Source organism: Haliotis cracherodii, unplaced genomic scaffold (assembly GCF_022045235.1).
Source record: "Haliotis cracherodii isolate W230 unplaced genomic scaffold, xgHalCrac1.p SCAF_1, whole genome shotgun sequence".
Classification (NCBI taxonomy): domain Eukaryota; kingdom Metazoa; phylum Mollusca; class Gastropoda; order Lepetellida; family Haliotidae; genus Haliotis; species Haliotis cracherodii.
Window position 1 is genome coordinate 81231727 of NW_027266264.1, and position 20454 is coordinate 81252180.

Below are 20454 nucleotides of genomic sequence, written 5' to 3' on the forward strand. Positions count from 1 at the left end.
TGAAACCTCAAGTGCTTCACCAATGACAATGCCCCAATTAGTTCCAGAGAGTTGGAGGGGGCACGGATGGCCCAGTCGTCCAGGGCGCCTCAATTCGCTGTGCAGAGTTTCGTCCCTTGGGCACACCAGAAACTTATGATTGTGGGTTTGAATCCCGTTTCCCCCCAATTATGTTTCTGGGTTTGTCAGCACCATACCCATTGCTCATGGGTTTCACCGAAGTAGTAAACATCTGAGACTCACTCACTCACCCAGAGGGTTGAATCCTATTTTCAACATATTGACTGTTTTTCCCTCCTGCTCACTCAAACACTTCAATCAAAAAAATTGCATTTTCCTCCTAAAAAGTTAGTTAGGTTAGCCCTATTTTATGAGGCTGATGTCATCAGAACGTAACAGAATTCAAGTATTATCCTTTTATTTTGTGTGGGCTCATCTAGTCTCAGAGAAACATTTAGAATCAGTCTTGAAGGGTCTGTTGAGGAGGGGAAGGTTGTGGTTGGATCCCCGGCCATGTGATACTGAAAGATGTTAAGAAATGGTACTTACTGTTTCCCTGCATGGCACTCAGCATTAAGGGATTAAAATAAGGACGGCTCGGCTCAAAGTCAGTATTCTGTGTCTGAGTTGGGTATCCATGTTAAACTGCAACATGGTATCTCTGTGGGCTTACAAACACATGCACATGGCTATGAAAGTGCAATCTTGATGAAAACGACATCAAACCCTGTTTACCCTCACCTGTCTTGAAGGTGTTGATGGACATACGTCTGACAGAATGATAACCAATTGCAATGGAGTAAATGTTGCCACCACATTCTAACACTTCAGATGCCTCTGTATTGCAGCAACATACAAATGCATTGGCTGGACAATATGTAGCTTAATCCCAGGCGCATTGTCCATACATGTCTTAGAGTGAAGATGCGGGGTAGAATAGGTCTTCAACCCATGTTTGCCGTAAAAGGTAACTATGCTTGTCGAAAGAGGCGACTAATGGTTCATGGATGTCATTGTATCCCAATTGCATGGATCGATGTTCATGATGTCAATCACTGGATTGTCTGGTCCAGACTCGATTATTTAAAGACTACCATCATATACATAGCTTGAATATTGCTGAGTGCGGCGTTAAACAAACAATCATGTGTATGTGTGTGAGAGCGTGTACTGCAGTCTGTCATGGCAGACTATCAATAGTTAGGTCTCCACAAAGCAAACCATTATGGTACATTGCCACGCCATCAGTCAAGTCAGAGCCTGACTCAGATCCCCATTTCCATGATCTTAGTTGGCTTTTACTGGCATTAGCCTGTCAATGATCACATCTGGGCCACACAAACCAGTGCTTGATGGCATGAGCAACAATCAAAACCACTGCAGCCACCTGTTCCCCATCCTGGTCAGCTGTAGCATTGATGTATTCAGACCTGGAATACATTGCTTTAATTTCAGACACTGTAATGACGAGAACATGGCTTGTAATTGAAGAATATGAGCAGATTATCTCCCTTTCCCTGGTGGCAGATGAGATGTGGTGGCGAGTCTTCGGACCTCAATTTATGATGGGATGAGGCCACAGGTCGACCTTGGTCAAGAAGCTGGATCTCATGTGCAGAGTTGCATCCCTTAGCCTTGCCAGGATCTGCTGTTTGAATCCCAGATTTTCCCTGAACACGATTCTTTTGGGTTGCTGTGATACATTGATTAGTCTTTATCATGGATTCTATAAATTGGACTAACAAAACAACTGTGCCTGTTAGGGCCATTCACACACACATATCTTGATCATTTTAGAATATTAATACATTAAATATATACTGTATTTCCTCAAGTTGATTTTTGGGGCCTGTATTTATTCAGATATATATTGCCTAAGGATTAAACAGAAACCTGTCCTGAGGTCTGTTTGAAGACCCAGCCTCTATTTCTTCACATCTACATCAACACATGAGTGTTTGTTTGTTTGTTGTTTAACACTGCACTCTGCAATATTCCAGCTATATGACGGTGGTCTGTAAAATAAGCAAGTCTGGACCAGACAATCCGGTAATTGACATCATGAGCATCGATCCACGCAATTGGGATACGATGACATGCATCAACCAAGTCATCAAGCCTGAGCACCTGATCCTGTTAGTCGCCTCTTACGACAAGCATAGCCACCTTTTACGGCAAGCATGGTTGCTGAAGGCCTATTCTACCCCAGATCTTCACTGGCTCAACACATGAGTGTGCATGTTACAAACTACCAACACATATTGACAAAACATTCATTCTTCTCATACAAACCCCATGAAAATCAGGGTTAGAATTGGTCTCCAGCAACACATGCTGGTTGTGAAGCAACTAACGGGATCAGGTGTCAGGCCTACTGACAAGGTTGATGCATCTGAGTTAGGTAGATTGATGCTCATGATGTCAATCACTGGACTGTCAGGTCAAGACTCAATTATTTACAGACCTTCATATAGCTGAAATATTGTTGAATGTGAGGTTAAACAACAAACAAACAAATCTCATACAACCAACAACCATAAGGTACAGTACACATATATTTTTATCACTATTTTCACTTTGGCAACTGGAGACCCAACCACTATTCTTCCAGTTTGATTTTTATCTGGTGTCTATTAGAGAAAATATTGTATATATATTTTTACAAGCACTCATTGACTTCTGTAAATGAACTGGAACATGATGAAATAAACATGATGTTCATCGAGTGTTATTTGTTTTCTATGGAAGCTGAACACTTAAATGAGTGTGAACAAACACTCATGAAAATGGATTGTCCAGTTTCTACTGTTGCCTAGAAATGTAAAACATTTGATATTTCAACTAAATAAAATAACAGTATGTTCAGATCTAGACTCAATTTGCACATAATAAATATATTTTTTTCAAATAAAAAAAATACAGGCTACCTTTTTCCTGCATTTCACTGTGTCCATTTCGCTGTGCAGAGCTGCGTCCCTTGGACACGCCAGAACCTATGATTGTGGGTTCGAATCCTGGTTCGCCCCAATTATGTTTCTAGGTTTGTCAGCACCATACCCGTGCTCGTGGGTTTCACCAAAGTGGTAAACGTCTGAGACCTGCATCACATGGGCTTTCCTCCCTGATATAACTGGAATAATGTTAAAAGCAGCGTTAAACCCAACTCACTGTGTCCATACTCATTGTGATCTTGGATATACTTACAGGTTGCTGGAGGTGTTGAAATTAGCCACACAATCTGAAAGATTCATGCTGGTCATACATTTTATGATTGGCAGAGTTTTCATTGCGGTTCTTGGACGTAGTGAAATTGTGGTATATTGTTAAATTAATGATGTTTCTGTGCCAACACGGGCATGTATTGACTTCAGCTGAAAATTTAATCACATCAGGTGAGTAGCAGAGCCTTTGATAGTGTCTTTATTTGAAATTTACGACTTCCCCTGCATTTGAGTCAAGTATTCGTATTGCATCGCTCGCGGAACTACACGACATATTTGTTATTAATTGATTTAAACATGATTCTTCTTTAATTTGATCAAGATCTATTTTACTCGAATTTAAAGCCAAATGAGAGGAATTGTAATATTTTGTGGAAATTCAACCTAATTCCAACAGTGTGACGTTGCAGTTGCTCATTTCGTTACGAATTTGAGAACAGAAAACAAATGGTAAACAATGCAAAATCCACATGGCCGTAGTGATCATGTGTCAATCTAAATTTAGTAACAACGTCAAACAGCTGTTTATCGGGTGTGCTTACAATATCATACTTAATACTTGACAAGTAACCACTGACATGATATCGTAAGCAACTGATAAAGATGTGAAGGGAACTCTTTGTCTTCCATTTAATTTAAGGCGAATTTTTCCGCGCGATTAGCGCCGAACAATCACTGGGGAACGAGCAAATTTGCAATGGATTTGTGTCACATGATCGCTCCCTGAAACAGGATTTGTTAACTTACGGCTGAACTCTACCATTCCGCTTGGCGAAATAGTCCGGGGAGGAATCATACACACTCTAATAATATATGCCGCCATGATTATGAAACATGCCTATATCAGAAGGTAGTTCAATATCTTTATCGTCATAAAAACTTCCATATGAATTATTATTTGATAGATGAAAAAATGCTGCGGATCCCCACAGATGACCTTTGTAAAGCTTGAATTTTGTGTATTCATGGGCGACAGACTATGGAGGCAGAAGGGGAGTCAATGTAAAATTTATTATTGCGTTTCTCGTCAATACCCTGGCCTCAGAAACAAATTTTCACCCATAAAATTTACGAATGGTCAGACAAGGCCTTTCTTATCGGCCTTAGCCTGCGTAATTTCTCCTTGTTTGTAGATGGAGTGTCCACACTTGGAAGAAAGCGCAAGAATAACCACAGCGCCCTCTGTGAAATGTGAAAATAATCCATCAGAATTTTCTTGTTCGGGTACGTATAAATGATTTTTGTTGCACTTCATGTTTTGAAATGTTGTATTGTAATGCGACAGAAGAAAAAGTGTTCACTGTCGATTACAAACATTGCTAGATTTCAGGATGTCAGCGAAGCAAGGTCGGTTTCAGCCGAGTGCAAGGGCCATGTGCTTTGTGTGCCGATTTCGTGATAGTTTTACATGCCCTGTCAATATGAATTTCAATTTTTGGTTATATTTTGCACTAATGATTAAATGCAGACTTCAACAGTTCACGCATTCCGGTTATTGGTTGGAAACCGGGTCAAATAGTTGTGTACATATTTCCGATTTGACAACGACATCCGTCTGTCAAGTTTGCTCGCCTGTCATCTGGGTAGGCCTTGTGTATTCCTACACAGCACACAAAGTGAATTCTTTGTGACCGGCCACCTCTCGGTGACATCATGTAGGCCTATAGAATTAGTCCAGTGTCTCCATAACGCCACACGTACAGAAATATAATAAGTTGTATTACAAGCAAATAATAATAATAATAACGTAATAGCTGTTTTTGTCGGAATACTTTTCTTGTGGTTTGATCGTCCATCTGATGCCGGCATCATCTTGTCAAAGATGCTATCCTATAGATATAGGCCCTGATATATCGAGAAAGCTTAGTGTTTTGATAAAAATAATGTTTCATGTGTTGTTTGTTGAACAGTTTGAAGTACCTGAACATAGATAGCTTAGAAAAAAGTTTTTCATTTACACCATTGGTAAATATGTTAGATATAGATCTAGGCCTATCCGTCAGTTATTGGGACTATTCAATAAATATTTATGTTTTAAATTTACCTCCCCCCACATCATACTTATGATGTTGTAAGTAATCTTATACTTTCTCATATTTCATTGATCCATTAATTATCTGTATTCGACCATAATGAATATCAGTATATGTAACTGATGGTGTTCGACATGGTCACAGTGAGTGGTAGATGTAAACAGAGTTACTTCCCTTTCATTAGGAAAGCATATTTGCTCCACTAGGCTATACTGATGTTGTGATCAGAGGAACTGTTTTAGATATCAAATTTGTAGTTTGTATATCCCAGATAAATTTGTATATCCTAGATAAATCCCAGATGAGGAATTCACATCATTGTTAATATAAATAGTACTAACTACAGATATTATAGTAATGACATTATGGTATATAATTGTTGACACCATGTGGACCTTGTTAGCCTTGAAATGAAGTTATCAATATTGAGACATGATTTCTTCACTTCACACTGATTATGAAGTGTGGATAATAAATAGGATGTTATGTTCAGTGATGCAAATGAACCAGTGACATTTGCTAGCCCAATCCTATGTGGATTCAGGGTTAGAATTAGTCCCAAGCAACCTCTACTGGTCTTAAGAGGCCACTTAATCAGGCTTGGTAGCTCTGTTGATAGCATGTCCATGTAGCCAGATGCCATGGTTTGTTGCTCATAATATCGATCACTAGACTTTTCTTTACAGATAAAGCTGGAATATTGCTGTGTGGTATTTCTTTAATGCTTTTGAATATTATCATCCAACTTTCCATCCATGTCCATATCAAGCAGACCATGTTGTAGTGTTCAAACCCCTCAAAATCATCAGGCAGTTATCATGTTATTGTTAACATGGCTATCTAAATGTACCTGGTAAGCAACAATGCCTAAGTACCAGTTTTATTGTGGACCTTATTTGTGACCATTTAACTCATTTATTTCAGTTTGTCAGACAGGGAAGAGTCCCTGGATCTGTCTTGCTTGTGGTGAAGTCAACTGTGGCAGGTAAGTACTGAAGGAGACATGTAGAACACCTTTCTTTCAATCCATACAACATATGTCATATATTGGCAGCTCTGAAATCGGGAAGGTAGGAAGGATGTTTGCTGTTTGAGACATGCTGTCGAATATTCCAGGGTTATTTCTAGTTTTTAGATTATTGGGCACTAACCATTGGCCCAATGTCTATAGAACAGTATGCAAAATTACCTTTGGTACTAGTTTCCTGGCATAAGTTAAGATTTTGTTCTTGGGTGGAATTGAAGAATTATGCTTTTTCATAATTATGTTTGCCAGATATGTGAATGCTCATGCCAAGCAGCACTTTGAAGATGCCAACCCCGCTGTTCCCAATCATGCAGTCTGCATGGACTGTCACAATCATATGGCATTCTGGTGAGTAACATATTCCATATGTGGCTGTGATAAGAATGTCAAGTAATTCTGAATGTGTTCAATAGTGTTTTTATGATCTATTATCTTTTAGTTTGTTACTTGATGACTGTTTTGAATGTTTTCTCAAGAGATGGCTTACCATTTGTCTCAGATTGTAATAGGGGCGTCCGGGTAGCCTAGTGGTTAAAGCGTTCGCTCGTCACCCCGAAGACCCGGGTTCGATTCCCGACATGGGTACATCACACATTGTGAAGCCAATTTCTGGTGTCCCCTGCCGTGATATTGCTAGAATATTGCTTAAAAGCGGCGTAAAACAGTACTCACTCACTCAGATTGTAATAAGTGTATTCAATTCAGGGATTTGTTTGCCACAACCCAAAATGGATCATATAATAGGCAATGCAAGAGAAAACAACTCTCACCTGAGGCTTTGTCATAATGTGTATCATCTGCATATCTTATTGCAATTGAATTTTGCTTTTGATTTGGTTGTATGTGATGGGTTTTACTGCAGCTCTGTTTGTATATTTCAGTTATGTCTGTGATGAGTTCGTGATCAATGACACAGAATCTGGACATCTAGAGAAACTCAGGAAACACTTAGAATCTCTTTCTAGATTAGCCTCTCAGTCTCAAAGGTAAATGGCATGGAGAGGTTGTCATTTGTATTTTGCCACATGTAGAGTAATTTGTAAGCACATCACCATGTATGATGTTCTGCAGTCATCCCACAAATTGTTTCTTTGGTGATGCCTATGTTTATAATAAATGAAGCTGCATGCCGGGAATTTGTAAACTCTTTGGGAGATACATCTGCTTTTATATTTTGGAAGTTGAACTTTGATTAAGAGTCAAGAATGGGAGTTTGAGAAACGGCTTTGTAATGCTATTTTATGCTATATAGTTACTTGTGAATGTTGATTTAATGATTGTTATACCCATCAGATCATTCTTGTTTCAGTGCTCAAAATTTCCGAAAAGAAATACGAAGGAGGGATTCAACAGGGTCAATAGAAAATGTCAGGAAAAAAGCGAAAAAGGTAAGACTAGTTTCGACCACTGACATTGTTTGTATGTTTATTTGTCATGAGAAATATATGCATTTGGCTACTATGTTTTCATTAGCTGACACGCTGTGATAAAACAGGAAAACTGTTCAAAAGATATCTTCTGTACCTGTGTTTGATGTATTGTCTAGATTTATGTGTTCGTTTTGTTATGATCATTCCTGTATCAATATTTTGTTCATATATATTGCAGGATGACAAGTCATCCCGACCAAGATCCTCAGGTTTGCGGAACCTAGGAAACACATGCTTTATGAATGCTGTTTTACAGTCACTTAGGTGGGAGCACTGTTGTTTACAATCGCAATTCCTTGTCTGTAGTCATGGTAATCCTGGATAGAAACACTACTGATGGATGAGTTGAAAGTAGTGTCGTCTTTGGTCAGATTTGACATGTTTCATTAAAATGGGTTTATTACTCTATATCTATATAGAATCTGTAATCATGGTAAAGTTGGATAGCATTTTTGTCAACAATTAACATTGAGGATACAGTGTAGAAGATTTCGTCCTGATTGTCTTTGTGTTGTGTTCCAGTAATATACAACAGTTCTGTGGGTATATAAAGCAGTTACCTTCTCTAGAAGACCAAGTGTGTAAGAGAAAATACAACCATGCGAAGAAAACCCGGGAGACAGGAGAAAACATGTGAGTGTGTGTGCACACAGGTGATTGTTGACCTGTTTGCCAGGTAGATGAGATATATTTGACAATCCTTAAATTTTCTGATAGCATTCTATTTTACCTATGGGTAACTGCAGAGTGTTCATGAGACCAGAAAAGAAAATGTTTGACACTGTGCTGATGTCATAGATATATTGGATTTCAGACATAGGTTTTGAAGTTTTAGTAACCAGTCTTACTAAATAAATTCCAGTTTATGTCAATCACTCGTAATCTCATGTGGTGTTTAAATATCAAGAGACCCGTGAAGATTCCGGGTCAGAATAGGTCTTCAACAAGCCATGCTTGCCGTAAAAGGTGACTATGCTTGTCATAAAAGGCGACTAACAGGATCAGGTGGTCAGACTCGCTGACTTGGTTGATGCATGTAATCGATCCCAATTGCGTAGATCGATGCTCATGATATTAATCAGTAGAGTGTCTGGTCCAGACTTGATTATTTACAGACCGCCGTCATATAGGTAGAATATTGCTGAGTGCGGCGTTAAACAACGAAAAACCAACCAACCAAAATATCAAGAACTTTATGAACATGATGTGAGTATTTTGTTTGATTTCAGCCTTCTGATTGAGGAACTGCGAAAAACATTATGTGCTCTCTGGCAAGGCACCAAGGCTGCCATTTCTCCAGAATCACTCTTCACAGTCATCTGGAAGGTGGTGCCACGCTTCAGGTACACTACACCACTGCGGTCATTGTCGGTGCTGGGAGAATCCCGGCTTCTTCACCACACCACAAATATTCTCTTCGCAATTGAAAATGTGGAGTCTTGCAAATTATGAACAACATGTCAGCATCAGATTTTGTTCCTGAGAGCCACTTGGCTCCGGGCAATATTTTTCTAGGTGCCATTTCAAACTTGAAGAAGCCACATTGAAATTTTAGGAGCCACATTGATTTAGGCATGCCAAATATTTTTTTTAAAAACTAGAATTTAAATAATAAGAAAAGACAAGAAAACATTCCAATTGTTCTAACGTGTCTGCACAACAGACTTTGAAAACTTGCTGCAATAAAGGAGGGGTGAAATGATACTTTTGTGCATCAGTGCCCCAGTGTATCGTGAGTTTTCGTACGACGATACGATACACGTTACATATTTTTCTGTATTGATACAAAACAATACTCTTGCTGGCAGTAATAGCCATAGTTTTGTTATTCATGTCATCTTTCTGTGATGGACAGTTTGGCTTAGAGAGGGCTCTTGAAAACAAGATGTTGATACAGACAAGCAATGTTCTACTCAAGGTTCTTTCAGTAAGGGAAATTAGTTGTTAGTGTTAGTGTTAGTTGCTAAGCTAATGTTATTACTGGGAGCCAACTGCCAACCAAACAATTAATACCGGTCGCAAAATGGTAATTTAGGTAGCAAATGCAGCCAAATTGGTCACTACTTGTCTTTACGATGTACAGTAGAACTTGAATATAACAAACTACAAGGGACCAGAGAAATCAGTTCGTTATATCCGTTGTTTTTCCACCATCTTGGATAAAACAAAACACTATACACGTAATTGCAGCCTTGACTTGTATCAGCAGTGATCACTTCATATCATTCAGTTGATAACATTTCATTATATTCATTTAAGTTTGACAAGGTTGATCCGTCACTGCTGATTGTGTTGATTCGCCGCTGATTGCGTACAGCCAATTGTCAGTGACACTTGACACTGAGTGAGATTTCTTAGTTCGCTAAACACGTCACTAATTAGTGGTAGATGGGCTTGTCGGTGATCAGATATCAGTTCGCTGTTCTCTGTAGAGAGTTTGTTATATACGTAAATTTTATATGATATTATGTAGGAGATAAATCAGGGATTTTTTAACAGTTCGTTATATCCATGTTGTACTTTAGTTACCCCTTTGTTTGTTGTCATTGTTAGGGGCTGTATTTGTTGAATGTTGTAGCTAGGACATGGCTGTCGTCTAGTTCAGAATATATTCGCAACTACCATACCATGTCTGAAGTCAAGTCAGGGTGTCCCATAAAAAAAATTGTGACAAAATTACTAAACACCTTTTGTATTGACTATGACCAGTGTGTTACATGAGTGTGTATGTGTTTAGAGGCTACCAACAGCAGGATGCCCATGAGTTCATGCGGTACCTACTTGACCGACTTCACACAGAGCTGCTGCAACTCCTTCCCTACCCAAACAACAACAGCCCCTACATTGGACCCAAGGGCAAGAGCACCATTGTCACAGCCATCTTTGGAGGGTTGCTGCAGAATGAGGTCAACTGTCTTATATGTGGGATGGAATCCAAAAAACATGACCCTTTTCTAGGTAGGGAATAAATGATATTATGTTGGAATTTTTTTGTGTGATCAATCAACTTTTACTGACATATACCCGACATTAGTCTGAAACAATATGGCAGTAGAAACAGTATGATAGAGTATTATGTTTTGATGTACATAGTAGTTCAGAGCTACAGATAAGCAGCTTTAAATCTTAAAATGTTCACTTGTTTTGGGAAAAAACCAATAGAGTGATGAATAGATGAGTGAAAAAAATGTAATAACCAAATAGAAATAGAAAACCTGGAGTAAAAACTCAATTGCTCAAAAAGTTGTCTGGAGCTCTGGTAGTTAATGCTGTAATGTAATTTGTATATGCATAGAATTTGTCGCATATCACCTGCTGTGTGTTGACTGTTGCAGACCTTTCCTTAGACATCCCATCCCAGTTCTGTACAAAAACAACAAAACCTAAAGAAGGAGAACCCATGTGTACATTGTCAGGTAAGAACACAATTCTACGTCTGATTGCATTTTGTTTCTCCGTAAATTTGTACAACATCTGGTGGCTGTTGGTTTGAATTCATGATTAGGCTCAACAAAGATCCTTGTAATATTGGCATCTTCCCTGCACTCACTGACTTCAGGTTATGGGTTAGAATAGGTCCCCAGCAACCTATGTTTGTCATAAAATTCAACTAAATGGGGGTCACACTCGTGACTTGGTTGATAGCCATCATACTCCGATAGTGTTGCTCACAATATCAATCACTTGTTTGTCAGGTCAGATTCAGCGCTAAGGAAACAAACATCTGCTCATGAGTTTCATCAAAGTGTGTATTCCATGATATGACTGAAATACTTACAAAACAGTGTTGAGCCTATGCCACTCACTATCTGTGCATCACTTGGATATTTTTGCGACCTTTCACAGAGTTGCTTAGTTTTATAAAGTGTCTCAAGCTTCAGATGGTGTAATATTCTAACCTGATTAAACCTCCATATTTTCCAATATATATGCTGACATGAGGCCAGATGGCACACAAAAGCCAATGATTCTGTCTCCCGTATTGATGGAGATGCTGTATTTGTAGACTGTCTGTCCAGCTTCACCGATGTGGAGGAACTAGAGGAGTCCGAGCTGTACATGTGCAGCAACTGTAAAATGAAACAGAGGTCCACTAAGAAATTCTGGATCCGCAGGTTGCCAAATGTTAGTATCCATCTATGTATTTACAATCTGCTGTTCATGTTATTCTTCAGGAGGATTAGGATGCAAACAACAATGTCTCCTAACAGATGTTATCAGTCTGCATCTCACTGAAGGTTATGCCTTCTGAACACAAGTTAACATTACTGTAGGATATTCAGTTGACTTTGCATTTAGGTAGGATCTCCAATTAATTAATTGCAATTCCTGTCCAAGTTTAAGGTTACCAAAGATGACACTGTTGCCCTTGGTGTGCACCTAATGATTGTTCATTTCAGTTTACCTGATAGCAGTTACCTGAAGTATTTTGATAAATGTGTCTTCTTCATGTCAGAAGTGAAGATCACTGTCAAGTATTTTGCTGCATTTTGTCAAAATCTTTTCCATATTGAACAGTTAATGCTTATTTGACATCAGATTACTGATCTTTTTTTTTGTAGAATGTAAGGGATATGAGGTGATACCAACATAATATTGTTTGGTGAAAAGAAAGATGTATTTCTAAGCTGCTAGAAAATCTCAGCAACCTTTTACAAAGGCCAAAACCGATTCAGTGTAAGAGTGACAGGACATGCCCCAATGCATGAATAATGTTTTTACATGGTGATAAGCTTTGTCCATCATATAGTTAGACCATGCACTTTGAGTGAGCTCATGTACCTTTGGCAGTCTTTGGATGAATAGGTTTTTGAAAAGTTGGAAACACAGTACAAGGTATGAAGATAAATAGCAGTATAATTTAAGATCATTGAAACTTGTAATTCACTATCAGGTATCTTTATGGACTAATGTTTCTTTTTTTAGGTATTATGTCTACATCTGAAGAGATTTCGATGGAGTACATACTGTCGAGTGAAGTTGGAGACCTATGTCGACTTCCCCCTCCGAGGACTTGACATGAACAGATATGTGTTGAACACACTGGTGAGTGCTGCCGTGCAACTGAGAAGTGACATCTGATAATTAATAAAAATATTTTTAGTCAACTGTAATTGAAACCCCAAGACTTCAAATAATTTACTTTGATCTGTATGATAGTGGTTGCTGTGATAAATAATTTACTCCCTTGTGTTGAGAAACGAAAATTGAAAAGTGTTCTGCTGAGGAGGTGGCCTTTCGGGATTCCCACAATAATTCATTGAATGGTGCAGAATACTTACACCCAGTGGGTCATCGGGTGCATTCATGTAGCTAGTGTTATTTTATATAATTTTGAGGGATTTCTGACTGTCTCTAGTATATTTTACATCTCTCGTACAGCTGTTTCAATTATTTAATGTAAACTTCCTGTTTTGCATTGCCTTATACCTTATGCATCTGAGCTCTCCAAATGGTCCAATCAGAATCAAGCCTACACATTTTTGCAAATCAAGTAGTCAAATGGACAATTTCATTTGGTCTTTATCGTAACTAATACATAATGACTGAACAGGAAAATCTGATAGCAGACATCCAGAAAAGATTCAAAGGTAGATCAATTTTAAATTTCTTTTCGTTGTTAACACAGCTTAAACCGTCTTCTGATAATGCCAAAGATGTTTCTGCTTGGAATGACCCTGGTAATGAAGAATCGCCAACCACAAGTAACGTTAGCGATACACAGATTGTTTCGCATGGCGCACCTGACAGTGAAAGACTGAGAAAGGTAGAGATTTATAATGAACCGGGCTTCGCGACTACATGTGGTTGGTGCATAACTCAGAAAGAAATACTATGATATGTCTGCTTTGTGTACATCATTCATTTCACTTACAGAGCTAAATTCTAATTTTAGAACTGGTAACTTGAAGAGAAATGCAGTTACCCATCTTCCTGAGGCAAGGGAGTTCACTGACTTTAATTAATCCAGTTTCCACCCTTGCTGAACTAGTTTGGAATTATGGAGTTGGACTAACGAGTCTGTGCATAGACCAATCAAAATCATGTAACAAAAATGACTTGTGGTTCGTAAACTGCTGCAGATTTCAGTCGATTGCATAATTTGCAAAGCAACCAACTCGGCGTCAACAGACATTTTCCAAATCTTTTCATGTTTTTAATCAAGGTGAGCGCATGATTTGATGCACTTTGTGAAGTACGACCTGTTTTATCACAATATAGATTTTAATTATCGATCAGATCATCTTGACTGCGTGCCTCCATTTTGTCTAAAGCAAATGCAAGTGATCTGATTAGTCAATAGGATGGACATAACTCGTAATAGCCACTGGTGGCGCTACAATCAAGCACAGAAATTCCAGCCTAGTTTGGCAAGGGTGGAAACTGGACTTTCACTGTCAGTTAAGTCCCTTGCCTCGGGAAGATGGCAGTTATCACAAGCAAGCTATTGAGTCTATCTGGATGAAATCTGACGTTTCTGCAATATATAATGTTATGTCTGTGAAAGAAGCCATGCGAAACATTCTGTGTAACACTAACATTACTTACCTGCATATGAGGTTTCAAGTTTTATATGATTTCTCAGAGTGTAGCCCCATAAGTTTTAAAAATTACGCTCTTTTTTTATGTTGAAGGGGACCCTGTCCCCTCTTGTTCTATTCTTGGCAGAACACTGCTCGACATCTTATAAGACTGGAAATGTTTATTTTGCAGCATGAAACACGAGGTAGTTGTGCTGGAAGCAACATGTATGACTTAGCAGCAGTCATTGTACACCACGGGTCGGGGTGAGTTGACAAATAGGTTATTCTTGATCGTACATGATTTCCTGTAATAGTTATAGGTAACGACAGCCTTCTCAAAATCAAGGCCAAAACTGACTTGTGTGGGTGTTTCATTTCCAACCATATGGGAGACATGTTTCAGGACAAATAATGTAAAATTCAGTTTGTAAAATTCATTTACCGGTTGGATGAGTTGGGTATTGCATTTCCTCACCCCTTTAAGCAGCTCTCACACTTTGCCGAGGTGGTTGCCGAGTCTAACTAGCTACGAGTGTGTTAAGAGCCCCATAGGAGTCCAATAGAAGTTGCATACGAGCACAACGATCTCGATATGAGCTGTACGACTTTGGTACGAGGTGGCTACGAGCTGTTAAATAATTTGGCGGGAATTACACTCGTATAGCTCGTATTAGACTCGGTCAACTCGGCAATAAATTTTGCAGACGATCCAAATACGATTTCTGTATGAGCACCACAAGGTGGCCACAAGGGTACTATGAGTAGGACAAGTGTTACGAGTGTGTTACGAGTTTCTTAGGATTTGGCTGGCGGCCCAAATGTTTTGAGCAGTTCCAAAACACTCATAGATCAGTACGAGGTATCCCAAGTTTAGTACGACTTCGCAACGAGCTCCATATGAGTAACTCCGAGTCAGCTCAGGTCCATACTTGGGATGCAACTTGGCAAGAGAGCCCCTGTAGGCCTTGTCCTCTCCCATCTCTCTACCTCTGTATACCAACAGGTTACAGACTAACACAGAGAGTAGTTGCATGGATGCTGAGTTTGACAAATTGTTTTCCCATAAGATGAATACTTCTGTGGAAAAGACTTGCATGTAGTTCTTGACAAACTATTGAATAGGATTGAGGATGTAGACATTGAGTGTACCTACATAAACGTCATCTTTCAACTTTCAATTCCAGGGCTGGGTCAGGCCACTACACAGCTTATGCTATCCATGATGGTGAGTTGTCTCCCTTGTTTCTCAAAATCAATATTTATGTTATTTTGCAGAAATAAGCCAATTTAAAAGCAGATAAATATTTAAATTAAAGCATTAACGTCAATCAGATTTGTGTCTACTCGTGAAAGGCCCAGATTTTAGGTTCTTCAGCACTTGTTTGATTTACACATGCTTGACAAAGAACAGAATAACCTCTTGTATTGAAATGTATGTTTGACTTTGCAGGTCAGTGGTATCACTTCAATGACAGCACAGTGACAGCATGTGATGAGGAAACTGTAGCTCGCTGTAAAGCCTACATCCTGTTCTATGTCCGACGAGAAATCAAGCTGCCAGACTATCTGCTGAATGGCAGTGCCAATAACTAGTTCCCATGACAACGGGTGTGTGGGCATGTTGGAAGGATGTGTTTCTGCACAGTGGAGTGCTTGAATTACCTGATCAAGGAAAAATGACACCAAAACTCTTATCTGACCTTTCACTCTCTGCTAATGTTCACATGAGTTTCATGTTTTCTTGAGTATAGTGCACATATTTTGCCCCGAAATACAGCCCTGTAGGGGGGATGCGCATAATTTCAATAAAATTATGATTGATAATAATATTGGGTCTTTTTAACTGAATCACGGTACATCTGGGAGAAAATCATTATAGAGCTGATCACTATTTCTGGCTTATTTTACCAAGAAAATTACACACAGTAATTTTGATCTCTTGTTATAAAACAATGCTTAGCAATGCAGAAAAAATACAATTAAAATTGTAAATCGTCGTGTCAAGTGAACAAGTTTGTTGTCCCCTCTTCATTCAGCTGAAGCGATACAATGTACTTTGACTGTGCACAGATTATGAAAGGGCAGTTTTTTTCTGAAACTGGTACCCCAAAATGGGGGTTGCGCTTTATGCTCAAGTGTGCACTATACACAAGAAAATATTGTATTGTTTAATTCAGACCTCAATTGTCACCAAACTGGTGAAAATATTGGGGGGAGGTGTTATGTCATCTCAAAATGATAGTTACTGTGAAGTTCCGTTCTATTTGGATATAAGCATGTAAGTCTTTCTGTGCCCTCAAGCCTATATATATTCCACTACAATACTGTGATACAAAACACCTCACCAACTCCCTCAACACTGACCACCTTATATGGTCCAACAGGTCAGATTTACACTAGATATCCAATTGCCATTGAAATGTGCTATCTTTGAGAATTATGTGTTCTGTGTAAAGTGGTGTTTGTGTCATCTTGTCTTCAACCCTGGCACAGTAGGGAAAGAACGGTGACTTCATGTGTGATCTATGCTGTGGTATTGCTGTGATGATCACACTGGCTTATTGATGCCATGCTGGTTTCCATGACAACACATGTAATCTCTTCATTCCTTGCTTTGCTGGCCATGGCATTCAGTTACTGAAACATCTCTGCAAGAGACTGGCAGGTACTATCAAAGACCATCTTCGTGCAAATGCCTGTTCCATATATTCTCTATGTGGTCACAAGGAATTGATAATGTATATTGGATATGCTAATCTGTCATGGTGAAGCAATGCCTATATCTAAAGTTCAGATCACCACCCTGTTACGCAGGTCAGACATCAGATCTGTAGAGGACCAAGTTTATTGTATTTGTATTGGAATAGTGAGTGGTTATCTTGCAGCCTCAGCTAGAGACCTCCCTACAGTTACATGGCCAGCACTCCATTCCACAAAGCGATGTTAGCAATATAACTATTGTAAGTCTATGTTAAAGGGTGGTAGTTATGATTACCAAAGGGCGAAGATCGCTATGTGGAATGGGGCTGTGCATGGTCTTCATTCCATGAAGCTATCTTTATTTCACTACTACCATAAACATGGTAAGGTAAAGCGATTTTGGAAGTTGTTGCTGGATTGATACAGGCAGTTTTGGAAAGAAGATAAGGTCTTTGTGATGGTGATCCCATCAATGAATTTACCATAAGTAATTACTTTGTGTTGTGTCCTTCAAGGCTGTTTACTTAAGAGATGTCTGTTATGTAATTCAGTTGCGGTCGGTAGTGCAGTCTGTTAGTGCTATGTTGTTTCATGGGCATGTTCTGGTAAAGTTGTAAATTTGTTTCAAGTCCAATCTCTAAGTTAATTTGATAAGCACAAGCTTTTGCACAGAGTTGAACTCTTGTTAAAGCATTGTTGTTGAAAGGTTGAAGTTCGAATGATATCATTAAGCCTGTGAAGCTAGGCTTTATTTAAGTAACTATGGCACTGTAGCCATTCAGCAGCTATAGTTGTAAGCACATCATCAAATGGCATTTATTTCCTCTTTCATTTAGTTATCAGTTTATCTTTAACGTTTGCTATTTGTTCTTTTCAGACAATAGTGTTGGTTTTTACTGGTAGTTCATATATGCTATTTATGATGTTAGTTTTTAACATTGCAACAAACTGTGTCCAACTATATTGACTACCTCTTTTTAGTGCTTAGAAACAAAGATCTTTATTTTGTTTAAGATATATTGACTGATGGGGGGCTGAAATTGATACAGAAGCAAGATTGTTGGGTGTGATAGTTCAATATTAGACTGACCGACAGTTGCTGTACACCACTAAACTCTTAATGATAGTTCAAACATTGCATTGTCAGTTTCTTATTAATAATTAAAAACTAATATATTATGTTACATATAATTCTCGAGTTAATGTTCTACTGTTACATATTTTTGTCTTCTTTTTTTGTATATTTTTAGTGGAACTTGTTTTTTGGCTACAATGCAAGTGATTTAAACCAAAAGACAAAACCCAATCATTTACTGTTGCCTTTCTGATAATAATATTTCATTAATTATTCCTGGCAGAGAAATGTGAAAACTGTTGAGGTATTCTGTCAGTTGGTAGTAAAGTGACATATCAGGTGTCCCCAGACCCCCCGAGTTTCAGGGTTACATGAGCAGGCACTGCCCATAGTGCAGACATGGGCTTGATGGATGTTGTATATACGAAGTAGCTCCCAGTGAGAGAACGAGTCAAGGCTGTTTTGGAGAAGTGTGATTGCTTTATGTGTATATGTCTGTGTCTGAATGGAAGGCGGCAACACCTCAATCATCAACATACTTGAAGCTATACAATAGCTCACAGATACTCTTCATGACTATCAAACATTCTGGTTGCTTTTAAAACGTTTGGGGTGGCCAGTCATGTGCAGCTAGTTGCATAACTGTCTCATTTGAACAGGCGGTTTTAACTGTGCAGATCTATACATCTGTTGGAAGCACATCTCTGTCCACTCTGTCACTATGAGTAGCAACCAGGGGTTTTCAGTAATGGGGAGCTTTTCAGGCTATTGTATCCACTGGTACATTAACACTGTGTCCCTTTTCCCCATATAGATCTATGTATGTGACCTGTATTGTGTTATAACATCTGCCTAAGGAAATGGGTTATATACTGTATTTTATGCAGTAAGCGCTCGGAAGCTTTAATGTGAGGAACAATCATTCCTTGTTGCAGGTTTCCATTCAGTATTTTTAAGTATTTGGTGAATGTAGAACCTGCAACATCACGGTCTAGTTCTGAAAAATGTTGCCTTACAGTACTCGCTTGTATCAAGTTTCTATGTGGACAAGCCTAAATTGTTTGACTGCTTTTAGTGAAAGACTGCTTTTGAGCGCTTATTATTGAAAATACATCATCAGGGACATTTGTAAACAACAACTTTAAAGTATTATTGTCTACTATGAAATAAGTAATATTTTGTCTTATGTTTTTCAAAGGAGTAGCGACAGAGCTAATATTTGCTGCATACATGTTGGAATATATGGCGTGTGATAGGATGTGTCATATTCACCAGTGTATCATATAATCCCACCATCATCAGCTGAGACCGTGGTCATCAGACGATGTTTACATTTGTCAGGATAGCTAGTCATGCAGCTGACAAGTGTACATTTCATGACACCATAGCGATTCCACAACTCGTCATGTACCTTAAGATCAACAGTATGAAGAGTTTATCTAGCCAATCCTGAAATCCTCATACTAGAAAACAGGGAAATGTTTTGAAATCAACATTTAGCAGTTTGGTTATGCTATGCAAAATTCCTGCTTTTTATGGGAATCATTGATATAAGAATAGTTCTGGTTTGAGTGCAATGGTTTATTTTTGTGAATTTATTTGGAATCAATTCAACTACCAGATTATTTTGAAGCAAGGATTGTTATGTTGATGAGGCGTGGCAGTTGCTATACGAGGGATGTTGATGTGGGTGCTTGTATCATCAGTAGCTTGACTGAGTGTATGTTGTGGGGGAGGGAGGGGTGGCTAGCTGCCACCTCTTCCTACACGTGTCTGTCTGTATATAGCCTTCTCCCTGCTGTATTTGACCAGGTTTTGTGTGGATTGGTTGGCAACCTCATCGATTGGGGTAGCTTCACCATCTGTCTGTATGCCCGGGCTGGGCTCGGTACTGGAGTGCATGTTGATCATATGAATAAAGGTGATGAATCAACTTGTCATTTGTGTTTTTGTTAACATTGTTGTTTTCAGTTTAGTCACTTGTCAAACAGTTGAGAAAAATTTGTTTTTGGTATCGAATGAAGGAAAACTTTCCGATCTTTTGCTATTCCCAACTCTAAAAAGGTAAGAATTAGGGCCGGGTATTGGCCAAAAATATGTATTGTGATACGTGTTAGGATCAGCACATCAGATTCACTTTCCATGAAGTAAATATTATGATGTCAAAGTCAGTGTGGCCATTTTGTAGTCATAGATACAGGGGAGATAACATGAGAAAAATCACTTCCGCCATTTTGTCAATCATCATTTGTGAATGACTTCTGTGTCCATATTAAGTTAAGCGATACAAATAATAGCAGAACTTATATTATCGTTAGAAAAGCGTATTGCAGTCCCGGTGGGAATGTGGCCGCTCGGCATGAGGATTAAATATTCTGCATCAACAAAAGAAAAGTAGAACATTTCAAAATTTGTTTAATCATATTTGAAACCTTGATATAAAA

The 20454-nt window shown here is 38.7% G+C and overlaps 1 protein-coding gene across 2 annotated transcripts; it reads left to right on the plus strand.

Annotated features, from left to right (window-relative positions):
* The first annotated feature begins 4199 nt into the window (after positions 1 to 4199).
* On the plus strand, positions 4200 to 19928 carry LOC139444422 (ubiquitin carboxyl-terminal hydrolase 3-like). 2 transcript variants are annotated; one of them, XM_071225423.1, is made up of 16 exons: positions 4200 to 4445; positions 6179 to 6239; positions 6531 to 6629; positions 7163 to 7267; positions 7591 to 7669; positions 7890 to 7975; positions 8234 to 8344; positions 8941 to 9054; positions 10449 to 10669; positions 11047 to 11127; positions 11718 to 11836; positions 12638 to 12757; positions 13341 to 13478; positions 14426 to 14499; positions 15420 to 15460; positions 15686 to 19928. In XM_071225423.1, exons 1-16 carry the CDS (start codon positions 4355 to 4357, stop codon positions 15826 to 15828), a joined length of 1683 nt encoding a protein of 560 aa, XP_071081524.1. In that variant the 5' UTR covers positions 4200 to 4354; the 3' UTR covers positions 15829 to 19928. The 2 variants fall into 2 exon arrangements, with proteins under 2 accessions (XP_071081524.1, XP_071081555.1); XM_071225454.1 differs by lacking the exon at positions 13341 to 13478.
* Positions 19929 to 20454: the final 526 nt, after the last annotated feature.

Excerpts from the sequence above, each read along its gene's own strand:
- LOC139444422 (XM_071225423.1), top strand. The coding sequence starts at position 4,355 with ATGGAGTGTCCACACTTGGAAGAAAGCGCAAGAATAACCACAGCGCCC. Across the intron at positions 7,976-8,233 it reads GCTGTTTTACAGTCACTTAG|TAATATACAACAGTTCTGTG; the intron begins GTGGGAGCACTG and ends GTTGTGTTCCAG. Across the intron at positions 8,345-8,940 it reads CGGGAGACAGGAGAAAACAT|CCTTCTGATTGAGGAACTGC; the intron begins GTGAGTGTGTGT and ends GTTTGATTTCAG.